Source organism: Macaca nemestrina, chromosome 1 (genome assembly GCF_043159975.1).
Source record: "Macaca nemestrina isolate mMacNem1 chromosome 1, mMacNem.hap1, whole genome shotgun sequence".
In the NCBI taxonomy this organism is placed as follows: domain Eukaryota; kingdom Metazoa; phylum Chordata; class Mammalia; order Primates; family Cercopithecidae; genus Macaca; species Macaca nemestrina.
Genome location: NC_092125.1, coordinates 105814925 through 105829231, shown reverse-complemented (window position 1 = coordinate 105829231; position 14307 = coordinate 105814925). Strand labels below are relative to the sequence as shown.

Sequence of the window (14307 nt, the reverse complement as noted above, 5' to 3'; positions counted from 1 at the left end):
CCCAGATTCAAGCGATTCTCCTGCCTAAGCCTCGCGAGTAGCTGAAATTACAGGCATCCGCCACCACCCCCAGCTAATTTTGTATTTTTAGTAGAGACGGGGTTTCTCCATGTTGGTCAGGCTGGTCTTGAACTCTCGACCTCAGGTGATCCATCCACCTCTGCCTCCCAAAGGCCTGGGATTACAGGCTTGAGCCACTGCGCCCAGCCTTTATTTTTATTTTTATTTTATTTTTTGAGACAAAGTTTTGCTCTTGTCACCCAGGCTGAAGTGCAATGGCTCAATCTCTGGTCACTGCAACCTCCGCCTCTTGGGTTCAAGCGATTCTCCAGCCTCAGCTTCCCAAGTAGCTGGGATTACAGCCACCCGCCACCACACCTAGCTAAAATTTTTTTTTGTATTTTTAGTAGAGACGGGGTTTCACCATGTTGGCCAGGCTGGTCTCGAACTCCCGACCTCACATGATCCGCCCGCCTCAGCCTCCCAAAGTGCTGGGATTACAGGCATGAGCCACCGCAACCGGCAAATAAAAAATTATTCAAGGGAGTCTCTCTCGAGCCTATTCTGGCTGCCTATAAAAAAATTAAAGGCTGGGTGTGGTGGCTCACACCTGTAATTCCAGCACTTTGGGAGGCTGAGGTGGGCGGATCACATGAGGTCGGGAGTTCAATATCAGCTTGGCCAACATGGTGAAACCCCCGTCTCTACTAAAAATACAAAATTAGCCGGGCGTGGTGCCACCTGCCTGTAATCCCAGCTACTCGGGAGGCTGAGGCGGGAGAATTGCTTGAACGCGGGAGGCGGAGGTTGCGGCGAGCAGAGATGGCACCATTGCACTACAGCCTGGGCAACAAGAGCAAAACTGCGTCTAAAAAAAAAAAAAATGAGGGCCGGGCGCGGTGGCTCAAGCCTGTGATCCCAGCACTTTGGGAGGCCGAGACGGGCGGATCACGAGGTCAGGAGATCGAGACCATCCTGGCAAACACGGTGAAACCCTGTCTCTATTAAATACAAAAAACTAGCCGGGCGAGGTGGCCGGCACCTGTAGTCCCAGCTACTTGGGAGGCTGAGGCCGGAAAATGGCGTGAACCCGGGAGGCGGAGCTTGCAGTGAGCTGAGATCCAGCCACTGCACTCCAGCCTGGGTGACAGAGCGAGACTCCGTCTCAAAAAAAAAAAAAAAAAAAAAAAAAAAAAAAAGTGTGCTGGTTGTTAAGAAGGCATCTTTTGTCATTTCACTTATCCCCATCACCTTCCGTGTCCATGCTTGTCCCTTCTCAAGCTAAACTATTCAATCTCCTTTTGTCTATTCTCTCACCTCTCATTATCTCCTTGAGTCTTCCCTATTTCTTTTCACTGACCAAACCATGTCTCACCTGTTTGTTTGTTTGTTTATTTATTTATTTAATTTTAGATCGAGTCTTGCTCTGTCACCCAGGCTGGAGTACAATGGCAGGATCTCGGCTCACTGCAACTTCTGCCTCTCAGGTTCATGTGATTCTCCTGCCTCAGCCTCCAGAGTAGCTGGGATCACAGGTACCCAACACCACACCTGGCTAATTTTTTTGTATTTTTAGTAGAGACGGGGTTTCATAATGCTGGTCAGGCTGGTCTCGAACTCTGACCTCAAAGGATCCACCCACCTCGGCCTCCCAAAGTGCTGGGATTAGAGGCGTGAGCCACTGTGTCTGGTCTATTTTTATGTTTTTTAGAGACAGGGTCATTCTGTCACCCACACTGGAATACAGTGGCACTATCCTAGGTCACTGCAGCCTTGAGCTCCTGGGCCCAAACCATTCTTCTGCCTCATCCTCCCAAATAGCTGGGACTACGGACACAAGCTACCACACCTGGCTAATGTTTCAATATTTTGTAAAGACAAAGTCTCACTATATTGCCCAGGCTGGTCTTGAACTCTGAGCTTCAAGCAATACTCCCACCTCAGCCTCCCAAAGTGCTGGGATTACAGATGTGGGCCACCATACTCAGCTTTACCAGTCCTTTAAATTACTCTTCAATTTTTGTGAATTGTCCTGATAAAAATCCATCAGTTCTTTTTATCTTATTTTGCCTGGATCTGGACTTTTCATCCTTAGCAATGTATTATTCGTGCTCACCTCTCTGAACTGTACTTATTCTGGTGTATACCTGCTTTCACTGGAACCTGACTTTTTTTTTTTTTTTTTTTTGAGACCGAGTTTGCTCTTGCTGCCCAGGCTGGAGTGCAATGACTCCGTCTCGGTCCACTGCAATCTCCTCCTCCTTGATTCAAGCGATTCTCCTGCCTCAGCTTCCCAAGTATCTGGGATTACAGGAATGCACCACCATCTCTGGCTAAATTTTGCATTTTTTTTAGTAGAGACGGGGTTTCACCATGTTGGCCAGGCTGGTCTCGAACTGCTGACCTCAGATGATCCACCCGCCTTGGCCTCCCAAAGTGCTGGGATTACACGCATGAGCCACCGCGCCCGGCCTAAATTGTTAAATTAAACCAATAGAAAAAGAGTTAAGAATATAGGTATTTAAAAAATAGTACGGAAGTCCTGGATATGGCTCCTTCTCCCTGGTGTTTTCCTTAACCTTTCCTATTAGGCTCCAAATGTCAAAGTATGACACAAAATTTTAAAAGTGTCCATTTATCCCTGGATAGTGATCAAACGCTGACCTCAAATTAGCAAGGTAACCCTTTCAACATGGTGACGCATATGTGTCACAACTAACAGTTAAAGACCTTCCGAAAATGGCAGCTCCCTTGTCTCTCCACCGCATCAGACCAAAGTAGGACCTTCCAAGCATGGTGGCACAAGATCCTTGCGTCATTTCCTGTAGTGTGCACAATATAAGGGGCAGGATTTCCGCTTTCGCTCTTTTCCGGCGGTGACGACCTACCCACACGAGAACATGCCTGTGAGTGCTTTGGTCCAGGTTTCGGCGGAGATCTCGCTGTTCTGTCTGCACGCTCCCCTCACGCTGATTTCGGATCGTAGAGGGTTCTCATTTACCCTCTGCACTTCTTAGGACATTAACTCCAGGGACCGCAGCGGCCCACGGGCCACCCGCATAGACGGGAGCGGAGAGGAGATAAGATGGCGGCCCAGCTGCGCAGACGCCAGGGGCAGCGAGGGGCGAGCTCTCCCCGGTGTGTGACAGTGGGGGCTGTTTTCGACCATCCCATTTTCGCCGTTGGTTTCTAAATCTCTGCATTTCTGTCCCTGTTAGCTCGCAAAGGATCTCCTTCATCCCTCCCCAGAAGAGGAGAAGAGGAAACACAAGAAGAAACGCCTGGTGCAGAGCCCCAATTCCTACTTCATGGATGTGAAATGCCCAGGTGAGGAGACGGCTTGCTGTAGTGGGGAAAGCACTGGGCAGTAACAGTTGGAAAATGTTGTAGTGTGAGCTGTCTCATATCCTTGAAGCTGTCCAGCAGCTTCAGTTTCTTCACCTGTGGAAAATATTTTCCCTGATACTCTTAAAATTTGAATGTATGAGACTCGCAGAGTTTTGCATCTTAGGAGAAGTGATTCATTTCAGCGTGATGTCCCATCACATTTCACATACAATCCCTACTTTTTTTGTGTTGGGAAACAATGTAATGGATGATGAGTTGGGCATATGTGCAGGAAAGATATGGATGTAATCGAGGAAAAAAATGTTATCTGTTTTTCTTTCAGGATGCTATAAAATCACCACGGTCTTTAGCCATGCACAAACGGTAGTTTTGTGTGTTGGCTGCTCCACTGTCCTCTGCCAGCCTACAGGAGGAAAAGCAAGGCTTACAGAAGGTAAATGGTGTACTAATGTTGTGATTTGGGGCTTTGAGTTTGTTTTCTAGAAATGGAAACATCTCTCAGGATCTTTCAGTCTTACAGTGACAGAGACCGTGTATAATGTAAATTTTTAGACAGGAAGTGTTGGATTTATAAATTTATTTTTTTTTCAAGTAGATACTACCAAAAACTACGTGTTAATCTCAAAGCACTACTGTCTAAAGCGGGGATCAATGGGTGATAAAAGGGCTCAAGTTGATATGAAGTGACCAAAGTGATATATAAATGAGTAGGTAGCTAAGAGTTGAGAAAAATAAAAGATGTGGTGGATCATCATGCATCTGCTTCTTTTGTGGGAGAGGTGGGCAGAATACCTGGACTGATGTCAGCTAATCTCTGAATCTTTTTCCACCAGGATGTTCCTTTAGGAGGAAGCAGCACTAAAGGCACTCTGAATCAAGATGAGTGGGAAACCATCTCAATAAACACATTTTGGATAAATCCTGTTTATTGTCTTGTTTAAGTGTTAGGAAGTTCCTGTCTCAAGTATTCAGGGGCAACCAGAAAGAGAAGAATATTAGAGTCATTTGGGGCACGTAAGTGGCCAATTACTTTAAAAGTCCCTTTGGGGGCATTTTTAACCACCTAAGGCTCATTGGGTAAATTTGTGTTTTTTTTTTTTTTTTTTTTTGAGACGGAGTCTCGCTCTGTCACCCAGGCTGGAGTGCAGTGGCCAGGTCTCAGCTCACTGCAAGCTCCGCCTCCCGGGTTCACGCCATTCTCCTGCCTCAGCCTCCGGAGTAGCTGGGACTACAGGTGCCCGCCACCTCGCCCGGCTAGTTTTTTGTATTTTTTTAGTAGAGACGGGGTTTCACCATGTTAGCCAGGATGGTCTCGATCTCCTGACCTTGTGATCCGCCCGTCTCGGCCTCCCAAAGTGCTGGGATTACAGGCTTGAGCCACCGCGCCCGGCCAAATTTGTTTTTTTAATTGTGATACTATCTCAAGTGTTGTGTTGGGTGTGTGTGTTTTTTTGTTTTTGTTTCTTTTAAGAGATGGAGCCTTGCTCTGTCTCCCAGGCTGGAGTGCAGTGGTGTGATCTGCAACCTCTGCCTCCGGGGTTCAAGCAGTTCTTTGTCTCAGCCTCCCAAGTAGCTGGGATTACAGGTGTCTGCCACCATGCCCGGCTAATTTTTGTATTTTTAGTAGAGACGGGGTTTCACCATGTTGGTCAGGCTGATCTCAAACTGCTGGACCTGGTGATCCTCCTGCCTCAGCCTCCTGAAGTGCTGGGATTACAGGCCGTGAGCCACCACGCCCGTCTGACAGTTAACTTTCTACAACACAGTCCAACACGCCAGTTTTAAGAAACAGCTTAGGATGCTTTATTTATAGTTCTCAGAAGCCTTATCTGGAAATTTAATGTAGAAGTTGTTGTTAGGCTTCTTGTCTAGGACTAGAAATCTTCATTCCCCTACAGTTAAAAGGAACTTGTCCAAGCAGAGATTAGTGTCTTATACTCCATAACCAATGTTGCAGCCGACTTTGGGCCAGTGGAGGTTGTAGACTCATGAAGTGAGGGGGAGAAGTTGTGGAGTTAAAATAACCTAAAGAAGAGGGAAAAGTTGAGTGAACTAAACGTGTATGTCTGAGCTTTTCAAAGAGGACAGAGGCTTTTTTACCTGGCTGTGGTGTTCCTAGAGTTGGTACATACACAACTGGAACTGTTTGTATCTTGTTTAGGAAGGCGTTGTATGCTGGAAAAACGACAAAGGAAATGTCACAAGGCATATCTGAGGAAGGCCTTAAAGGGCAAAGTCAACTCTAGAATGAGAATATTGCTAAAAATAATTTTTCAAAATAAGTAATAGTAATGCACTATTACAGGAAGTTTTTATCCCAATTTAATCCACTTTAGAGTTACCTTCAGCTTTTGGCTAAAAGGTGGGAAAATGGGCGGGCGTGGTGGCTCACGCCTGTAATCCCAGCACTTTGGGAGGCCGAGGTGGGCGGATCACAAGGTCAGGAGATGAGACCATCCTGGCTAACACAGTGAAACCCCATCTCTACTAAAAATACAAAAAATTAGCTGGTCGTGGTGACCTGCTGTAGTCCCAGCTACTTGGGAGGCTGAGGCAGGAAAATGGTGATTACCCGGGAGGCGAAGCTTGCAGTGAGTAGAGATGGCACCACTGCACTCCAGCCTGGGCGACAGCCAGACTCCCGTCTCAAAAAAAAAAAAAAAAAAAAAAAAAAAGGTGGGGAAATGGAATGTACATGATAGTGATGTGTTAACTTTTTTTTTTTTTTTTTTTTAGGCTGTGCATGGTGGCTCACGCCTGTAATCCCAGTACTTTGAGAGGCCTAGGTGGGCAGATCACGTGAAGTCAGGCATTCAAGACCAACCTGGCCAACATGTCATTAAAAATACAAAAATTAGCCAGTTGTGGTAGTGGGTGTCTAATCCCAGCTGCTCGAGAGGTTGAGGCAAGAGAATCGCTTGAAACTGGGCGGTGGAGGTTGCAGTGAGCCGAGATTGCACCACTTCACGCCAGCCTGGGTGACAGTGGGACTCCATCTCAAAAATCATCACAGGATATGGCTGGAGTATAGTGGCACAATCATGGTTTACTGCCACTTTGAATTCCCTGGCTCAAGCAATACTCCTGCCTGAGCTTCCCTAGTAGCTGGGACTACAGATGTGTGCCACCACCACACCCAGCTAATTTTTAAGTTTTTTTGTGGAAATGGGGTCTCACTGTGTTGCCCAGGCTGGTCTTAAATTTCTAGACTCAAGCCATCCCACCTTGGCCTCCCAAAGTGCTAGGATTACAGGCATGAACCATTGCACCCAGTCTGTTGTATTACTTGAATTATCCCTAACTATGAATTTCAGCAAAAGTAGCTGTTATACCTCAAGATTTAGTAGTGGCTTCCACTTCTGAGTGGTGTGTATTTGCCAAATCCAGAGGAGGGCCCCCCCGCCTTTTTTTTTTGAAATGGAGTCTTGCTCTGTAGCCCATGCCGAAGTTCAGTGGCACTATGTTGGCTCACTGCAACCTCCATCTCCCAGGTTCAAGTACTTCTGCCTCAGCCTCCCAAGTAGCTGGGATTACAGGCATGTGCCACCACACCAGCTAATTTTTGTTATTTTTAGTAGAGATGAATTTTCACTATGTTGGCCAGGCTGGTCTTGAACTCCTGAACTCAGGTGACCCACCCGCCTCGGCCTCCCAAAGTGCTGGGATTAGAGGTGTGAGCCACGGTGCCCGGCTGAGGAGGACCTTTAATCCACTAGGTTACTAGGACTAGAAGGCAAACTTAGTTTACACTGCTTGTTAAAATTACATGTGATAAGCAGCTAATTTTCATCCTTATTTGTGAAATAAAATGAAGGCAGTTTCAGCCGGGCGCAGTGGCTCAGGCCTGTAATCCCAGCACTTTGGGAGGCCGAGGTGGGTGAATCACGAGGTCAGGAGTTCAAGACCAGCCTGGCCAGGATGGTGAAAACCTGTCTCTACCAAAAATACAAAAAATTAGCTGGGCGTGGTGGCGGGCACCTGTAGTCCCAGCTACTTGGGAGGCTGAGGCAGAGAATTGCTTGAACCTGGGAGGTGGAGGTTGCAGTGAGCCGAGATCACACCACTGCACTCCAGCCTGGGTGACAGAGTGTGACTGTATCTCAAAAAAAAAAAAAAAAAAAGCAGTTTCCATGTCAAAGTCCATGGTATTGAATACAAGGACTGTTTACCTAAGAAGATGAAAGCTGTTGATGCCAGCACTGCAAAGAGGGTCAAGAGCAGGATCTGGTAAGAGCCAGTGAACCTCTTGAGGATGGCTGAATCTTCACAATGATCTATACATTGGCCATAACAAAACAAGATAATAGTTATTTTATAACAACCATGGACAGATGCTGCAGTTTTTAAATTTAATTTTTTTTTTTTTTTTGGAGGTGGAGTCTCGCTCTGTCGCCCAGGTTGGAGTGCAGTGGCGCGATCTCGGCTCACTGCAAGCTCTGCCTCCCGGGTTCAGGCCATTCTCCTGCCTCAGCCTCCCGAGTAGCTGGGACTACAGGCGCCCGCCACCACGCCCAGCTAAATTTTTTGTATTTTTAGTAGAGACGGAGTTTAACCGTGTTAGGATGGTCTCGATCTCCTGATCTCGTGATCCGCCCGTCTCGGCCTCCCAAAGTGCTGGGATTACAGGCGTGAGCCACCGCGTCCAGCCTTTAAATTTAATTTTTTGAGACAGAGTTTTGCTCTCTGTCCCCCAGGCTGGAGGGCAGTGGCACGATCTCAGCTCACTGCAACCTCCAGCTGATGCTGCATTTTAAAACTTACGACTAAAAATAGTAATAAGAGTATCTGTCAGAAGTATCCAAAACCCAGCTCAGAGAGAAGAGAGCTTCAGTTGTAAACTATGCTTGGTTCAACCACCTCTTTTTGACTTCTTCCTATCTCCAGAGTAGTAAAACTCCAATTCTTGAGCCTGTTATTTATTCCTCTTAGATTTAAAAGGATGCTTTAAATCCTCTGCTACTTTAAAATGCTGGTTACCGCTTCTTCCTCTTCCAGGGACGTTGTCTGCAGGCACTCAGAATGGTCCAGCGTTTGACATACCAATGTAGGCTTTCCTACAATACAGCCTCTAACAAAACTAGGCTGTCCCAAACCCTTGGTAATAGAATTGTTTACCTCTATACCAAGAAGGATGGGAAAGCACCAAAATCTGCATGTGGCATGTGCCCAGGCAGACTTCAAGGGATGCATGCTGTAAAACCTGAAGTTCTTACGAGATTGTCCAAAACAAAAAACATGTCGGGTTCCATGTATGCTAAATGTGTTCGTGACCGGATCAAGCGTGCTTTCCTTATCGAGGAGAAGAAAATTGTTGTGAAAGTGCTGAAGGCACAAGCACAGAGTCAGAAAGCTAAATAAAGAATGAAACTTTTGAGTAATAAAAATGAAAAGACTTAAAAAAAAATGTGGCCTGGCACGGTGGCTCACGCCTATAATCCCAGCACTTTGGGAGGCCAAGGTAGGTGGATCACGAGGTCAGGAGACCATCCTGGCCAACATGGTGAAACCCCATCTCTACTAAAAATACAAAAAATTAGCCGGGCGTGGTGGCGGGCACCTGTAGTCCCAGCTACTCAGGAGGCTGAGGCAGGAGAATGGTGTGAGAATGGAGTGAGACTCTGTCCCCCTACAAAAAAATGAAATGCTGTTTACCTTTAACCCCAGGTAACGTGCTTCCCTTCATGAAACTTGTGATAGTATGCTGATTCCATTTATAATTGTAATCTCTGTCTTGAAACATTTTATTTTCTTTATTTCTTTTTTTTGAGACGGAGTCTCTGTTGCCCAGGCTGGAGTGCAATGGCGCCATCTCAGCTCCCTGCAACCTCCACTTCCTGGGTTCAAGCAATTCTCTTGTCTCAGCCTCCCTAGTAGCTGGCATTATAGGCACCCACCACCATGCCTGGCTAATTTTTGTATTTTTAGTAGGGATGGGTTTCACCATGTTGGCCAGGCTGGTCTCGAACTCCTGACCTCAGGTGATCCACCTGCCTTGGCGTCCCAAAGTGCTGGAATTACAGGTGTGAGCCACTGCCCGGCCAAAACATTTTTTTTTAGATCATCAGTGACCACTTAAATCCACAGTACCTTTCTCCTACTCAGGATGTCATTTTTTGGGAGCACTCTGATTTGTATCTAACCTTATCCTCAATAAAACTTTAGACTTGCCTGTTTTTTCGTTTTTTTTTTTTTTGTTTTTTTGAGATAAGGTCTCAGGCTGGAGTGCAGTGGTACAGTCATGGCTTACTGCAGCCTCCCAAGTAACTAGGACTACAGGTGCACATCATCACGTCTGACTTTAGTTTTTTCTTTGAGATGGAGTTTCACTCCTGTTGCCCAGGCTGGAGTGCAATGGCATGATCTCGGCTCACTGCAACCTCCACCTCCCAGATTCAAGTGATTCTTCTGCTTCAGCGTCCTGTGTAGCTGGGATTACAGGTGCCCGCCACCACGCCCAGCTAATTTTTGTATTTTTAGTAGAGATGGGGTTTCACCGTGTTGGCCAGGCTGGTCTTGAACTCCTGACCTCAGGTGATCCAACCACTTCGACCTCCCAGAGTGGTGGGATTACAGGCATGAGCCATTGCGCCCGGCCTGTTTTTTTTTTTTTTTTTTTAACACCTGGATAATTTAAATTTTTTTCTTTAACTTTTAATTTTTGGTAGAGAGGAAGTCTCTCTATGTTGCGCAGGCTTGTCTTGAACTCCTGGGCTAGAGCGGTCCTCCTGCCACAGCCTCCCAAAGTGCTGGGATTACAGGTGTGAGCCACTGCACCCGGCCTCAAAATAATGTTAAACACATTAAGCAGGACTAAGAAATCAGTTAAAGTATAGTTAACCAAAAGAGAAAAAACCTAATTTGTGACATGATCATATCGTAGTTACCAAAATGTTAAAAAGCCTAATTTGTAATATGGTTGTGTGTGTGTGTTTGTGTGTGTGTGTTTTGAGATGGTTTCTATTGCCAAGTCTGGGAGTGCAGTGTTGCAACTGTAGTTCACTGTAGCCTCAAATTCCTGGCCTCAAGTGATCCTCCCACCTCAGCCTCCCAAAGTGCTGGGATTATAGGTGTGAGCCCTGTTCCTGGCATGTGTATTTTATTAATAGCAACAAAAAAGATCTAAGTGCAGGTCTGATTACTGTAATTTTGTTTTTGGCTCTTTTTCTTTTTCTTTTTTTTTGAGAGAGAGTCTTGCTCTGTCACCCAGGCTGGAGTGCAGTGGCACGATCTTGGCTCACTGTAACCTCCGCCTCCCAGGTTCAAGCGCTTCTCCTGCCTCGGCCTCTCAAAAGACTGGGACTACAGGAGTATGCAACCACGCGCAGCTAATTTTTGTGGTTTTAGCAGAGACGGGGTTTCACCATGTTGGCCAGGCTGGTCTTGAACTCCCAACCTCAGGTGATCTGCCCACCTCAGCTTCCCAAAGTGCTGGCATTACAAGCGTGAGCTACTTGCCTGGCCTTTTGGCTGTTTTTCTTTCTCTCTCTCTCTCTCCTCTCTCCTCTCTCTCTTTCTTTTTCTTTTCTGAGACAGCCTTTCTTTCTCACCTAGGCTGCGGTGCAGTGGTGAGATCTCAGCTCACTCCATCTCTGCCGCCCAGGCTCAAGTGATCCTCCCACTTCAGCTTCCAGAGTAGCTAGGACTGCAGGCCATCACACCTGGCTAATTATTTTGTATTTTTGTAGAGATGGGGTTTTGCATGTTGCCCAGGCTGGTGATTACTGTATATATATATTTTTTTTGAGACAGAGTCTTGCTCTGTCCCAGGCTGGAATGCAGTGGCACAATCTTGACTCACTGCAACCTCCACCTCCCCGTTCAAGCTATTCTCCTGCCTCAGCCTCCCAAGTAGCTGGGATTACAGGTGCGTGCCACTACACCTGGCTCTTTTTTATTTATTTTTATTTTTATTTTTATTTTTAGTAGAGACGGGGTTTCACCATGTTGGCCAGGCTGGTCTCGAACTCCTGACCTTGTGATCCACCTGCCTCGGTCGTCCAAAGTGCTGGGATTACAGGCATGAGCCACCATGCCTGGCCGATTACTGTAATTTTTAAGTGAGAAATATTTTTTAGATGTGGCAGGAGGAACATGAATATATCTACGGATTCTTTTTTTCTCTCTCTATACATTCTGAGAAACTTCTCTAGTAATGAACTATAGAAATGATCCCTGAAAGTATAGCCAATGAATTCTGTTGGTGACAAAAGCACACAATACTGCTGATATTATGATGGTTTACTGCCTATATTAATAATTAGTGAAAGTGCTAACTTTAAGTTAGTGGTCAGTTGAAAATAAAGATGCATGGCCGGGCGTGGTAACTCACGCCTGTAATCCCATCATTTTGGGAGGTTGAGGTGGGTGGATCATTTGAGATCAGGAGTGCCTAACATGGTGAAACCTCGCCTCTACTAAAAATACAAAAATTAGCCAGGCGTGGTGGTGGGCACCTGCATTCCCAGCTACTCTGGAGGCTGAGGGAGGAGAATCGCTTGAACCTGGGAGGTGGAGGTTGCAGTGAGCTGAGATGGTGCCACTGCACTCCAGACTGGGCGACAGAGCAAGACTCTGTCTCAAAAAAAAAAAAAAAAAAAAAAAAAAAAAGAAGATGCAATTTTCCTCCACTCAGGGTCATGGACACCTTGAATTCTATCTATGGACCTTTGTGGGGATCCATGGTCTCTAGATTTTAAAACTCTGCTTCAATACATTCTAGTGATGGTATCTAGAGATACCTTTTTTTTTTTTTTTTTAAATTCCTGAGACAGGGTCTTGTTCTGTCACCCAGGCTGGAGTGCAGTGGTGCAATCATGCCTCGCTGCAACTTCAACCTCCTGGGCTTAGGCAATCCTCCCACCTCAACCTCCTGCTAGGACTTCAGGTGCATGCTACCATGCCTGGCTAATTCTTTGGATTTTTAGTAGAGATAAGGTTTTGCTGTGTTGCTTAGCCTGGTCTTGAACTCCTGAGCTCAAGCGATCCTCCAGTCTTAGCCTCCCAAAGTGCTAGGATTACAAAGGTGTGAGCCACTGCGCCAGCATCTCAGTTTCCTCAGCTCTTGGGAAAAAATACCTACCTCCTAGAGTTATGAGAAATAAACCAAAAGCATATAAATGTGCTTAGGATAATAGTCAGTACAAATCAGATGCTCACATAAACATCAACAAAAACCTATTTCCCATTAGGAGATATACTATAATTTAGTTTAGATTGTTCCCAGTAATTAAGTAGTTTCCCTTGAGGGGTGGGGAAGCAGGTGTGACAAATACAATATAAGGAGACTGATGGTTCTCTTGCTTTTCTAACACCTTTTCATAACTATTCCCATCCTATCCAAATGTGGCATTGTTCCTATTCCTAAACTAGGTAATGCCTGAAATCAGGATTTGGGGGAGCTAAGTCTTGGTTCTAGGGTTAACATTGGCCCATTGCCTGATGCAAAAAGATTTAAATACTTTTGAAGACAACAAAACAGGTAGATTGGCCAGGCGCGGTGGCTCACGCCTGTAATCCCAGCACTTTGGGAGGCCGAGGTGGGTGGATCACCTGAGGTCAGAAGTTGAAGACCAGCCTGGCAAAATGGTGAAACCCCATTTCTACAAAAATACAAAAATTAGCAGGGCATGGTGGTGTGTTCCTGTAATCCGAGCTACTTGGGAGTCTGAGGCAGGAGAATCGCTTGAACCTGGGAGGTGGAGGTTGCAGTGAGCCAAGATCATGCCATTGCACTCTAGCCTGGGTGACAGAGCAAGACTCTGTCTCAAAAAAAAAAGGTTTAAAATACGGCAAATAGTATCGTTACAAGGCTGGCAAACTTGTGTTCAACTGACAACTATTCTTCCTCCTTCCTTTTTTTTTTTTTTTTTTTTTTTGAGACAGGGTCTTGCTCTGTCACCAGGCTGGAGTGCAGTGGCACAATCACTGTTCACTGCAGCCTTGAACTCCTGGTCTCAAGCAATCCTCCTGCCTCAGCTTCCTGAGTAGATGGGACCACAGGTCCATGCCACCATGCCCAGGTAATTTTTTTTTTGTACTTTTTTGTTGATATGGAGTTTTGCCTTGTTCCCCAGGCTGGTCTCGAACTCCTGAGCTCAAGGGATCTGCCCACCTTGGCCTCCCAAAGTGCTGGAATTATGGCGTGGGCCACCGTGCCTGGCGAACAACTATTCTTTTTTTTTTTTTTTTTTTTTTTGAGACGGAGTCTCGCTCTGCCGCCCAGGCTGGAGTGCAGTGGCCAGATCTCGGCTCACTGCAAGCTCTGCCTCCCGGGTTCTCGCCATTCTCCTGCCTCAGCCTCCTGAGTAGCTGGGACTACAGGCGCCCGCCACCTCGCCCGGCTAGTTTTTTTTTTTGTATTTTTTTAGTAGAGACGGGGTTTCACCGTGTCAGCCAGGATGGTCTCGATCTCCTGACCTCGTGATCCGCCCGTCTCGGCCTCCCAAAGTGCTGGGATTACAGGCTTGAGCCACCGCGCCCGGCCAACTATTCTTAAATATATAAATTAAATGTAAAATTTGGGTAGTGTTAAGAAAGCTACCTAAAAGTTGCATTTTGGGTAAGTTTGGAAGATTCATGCCTCAACTAGTTTGAGTAATCTTGGTCAAGTGGCTGAATGTTTCCCATTAACTAAACTGTGATAACATCTGTCCCCCCTTATCTGTGGGGAACATGTTCCAAGACCCTCAGTGGATGCTGCAGATAATATTGAACCCTCTATGTACTATGTTTTTTCCTTACTGAGTTGGGAACTTCCACTTTTTCACTTAAAGGAAGCACTTTCCAGCTTCTTTTTGGCATACCCGAATTGCAGGCATCACCACTCTTGTGCTTTGGAGCCATTATTAAGTAAAATAAGGGTTACTTGAAACAAGCACTGCACTGTGATACCTTGATACCAGTTGATTTGATAGCAGAGACTGCTACTAAGTGACTAAAGGGCTGATAGTGTGTACAGTA

The 14307-nt window shown here is 46.1% G+C and overlaps 3 protein-coding genes and 1 pseudogene across 12 annotated transcripts in view; 2 read left to right on the top strand and 2 right to left on the bottom strand.

The window, feature by feature from the left end:
• The first annotated feature begins 2831 nt into the window (after positions 1-2831).
• LOC105497960 (ribosomal protein S27) lies at positions 2832-4272 on the top strand. Of its 2 annotated transcripts, none has more exons than XM_011769530.2 (4): positions 2832-2906; positions 3219-3327; positions 3671-3781; positions 4182-4272. In XM_011769530.2, the coding sequence occupies exons 1-4, from the start codon at positions 2901-2903 to the stop codon at positions 4208-4210; spliced, it is 255 nt and encodes an 84-aa protein (XP_011767832.1). In that variant the 5' UTR covers positions 2832-2900; the 3' UTR covers positions 4211-4272. The 2 variants fall into 2 exon arrangements, with proteins under 2 accessions (XP_011767832.1, XP_024653764.1); XM_024797996.2 differs by having other exon boundaries at positions 2867-3138.
• An 855-nt stretch (positions 4273-5127) lies between these two features.
• The window catches only part of LOC105498255 (nucleoporin 210 like), a 163044-nt gene continuing 153864 nt past the window's right edge, over positions 5128-14307 (bottom strand). For 7 of the 9 annotated variants that reach the window (XM_071084928.1, XM_071084905.1, XM_071084937.1 and 4 more), the window contains 3 exons: positions 7518-7622; positions 5449-5523; positions 5234-5373 (listed from right to left, as the gene is read on the bottom strand). In XM_071084928.1, coding sequence (XP_070941029.1) covers positions 5273-5373; positions 5449-5523; positions 7518-7622 — 281 coding nt within the window. In that variant the 3' untranslated portion in view covers positions 5234-5272. Of the gene's footprint in view, positions 5374-5448; positions 5524-7517; positions 7623-14307 lie in introns of all 9 variants that reach the window. The other 2 variants (XM_071084909.1, XM_071084919.1) reach the window with 2 other exon arrangements.
• Positions 7921-8774, top strand: LOC105497961 (large ribosomal subunit protein eL34-like). The gene has a single exon (XM_071085004.1). It carries the CDS (start codon positions 8368-8370, stop codon positions 8704-8706), a length of 339 nt encoding a protein of 112 aa, XP_070941105.1. The 5' UTR covers positions 7921-8367; the 3' UTR covers positions 8707-8774.
• Positions 11456-11536, bottom strand: LOC139360424 (small nucleolar RNA U3; annotated as a pseudogene).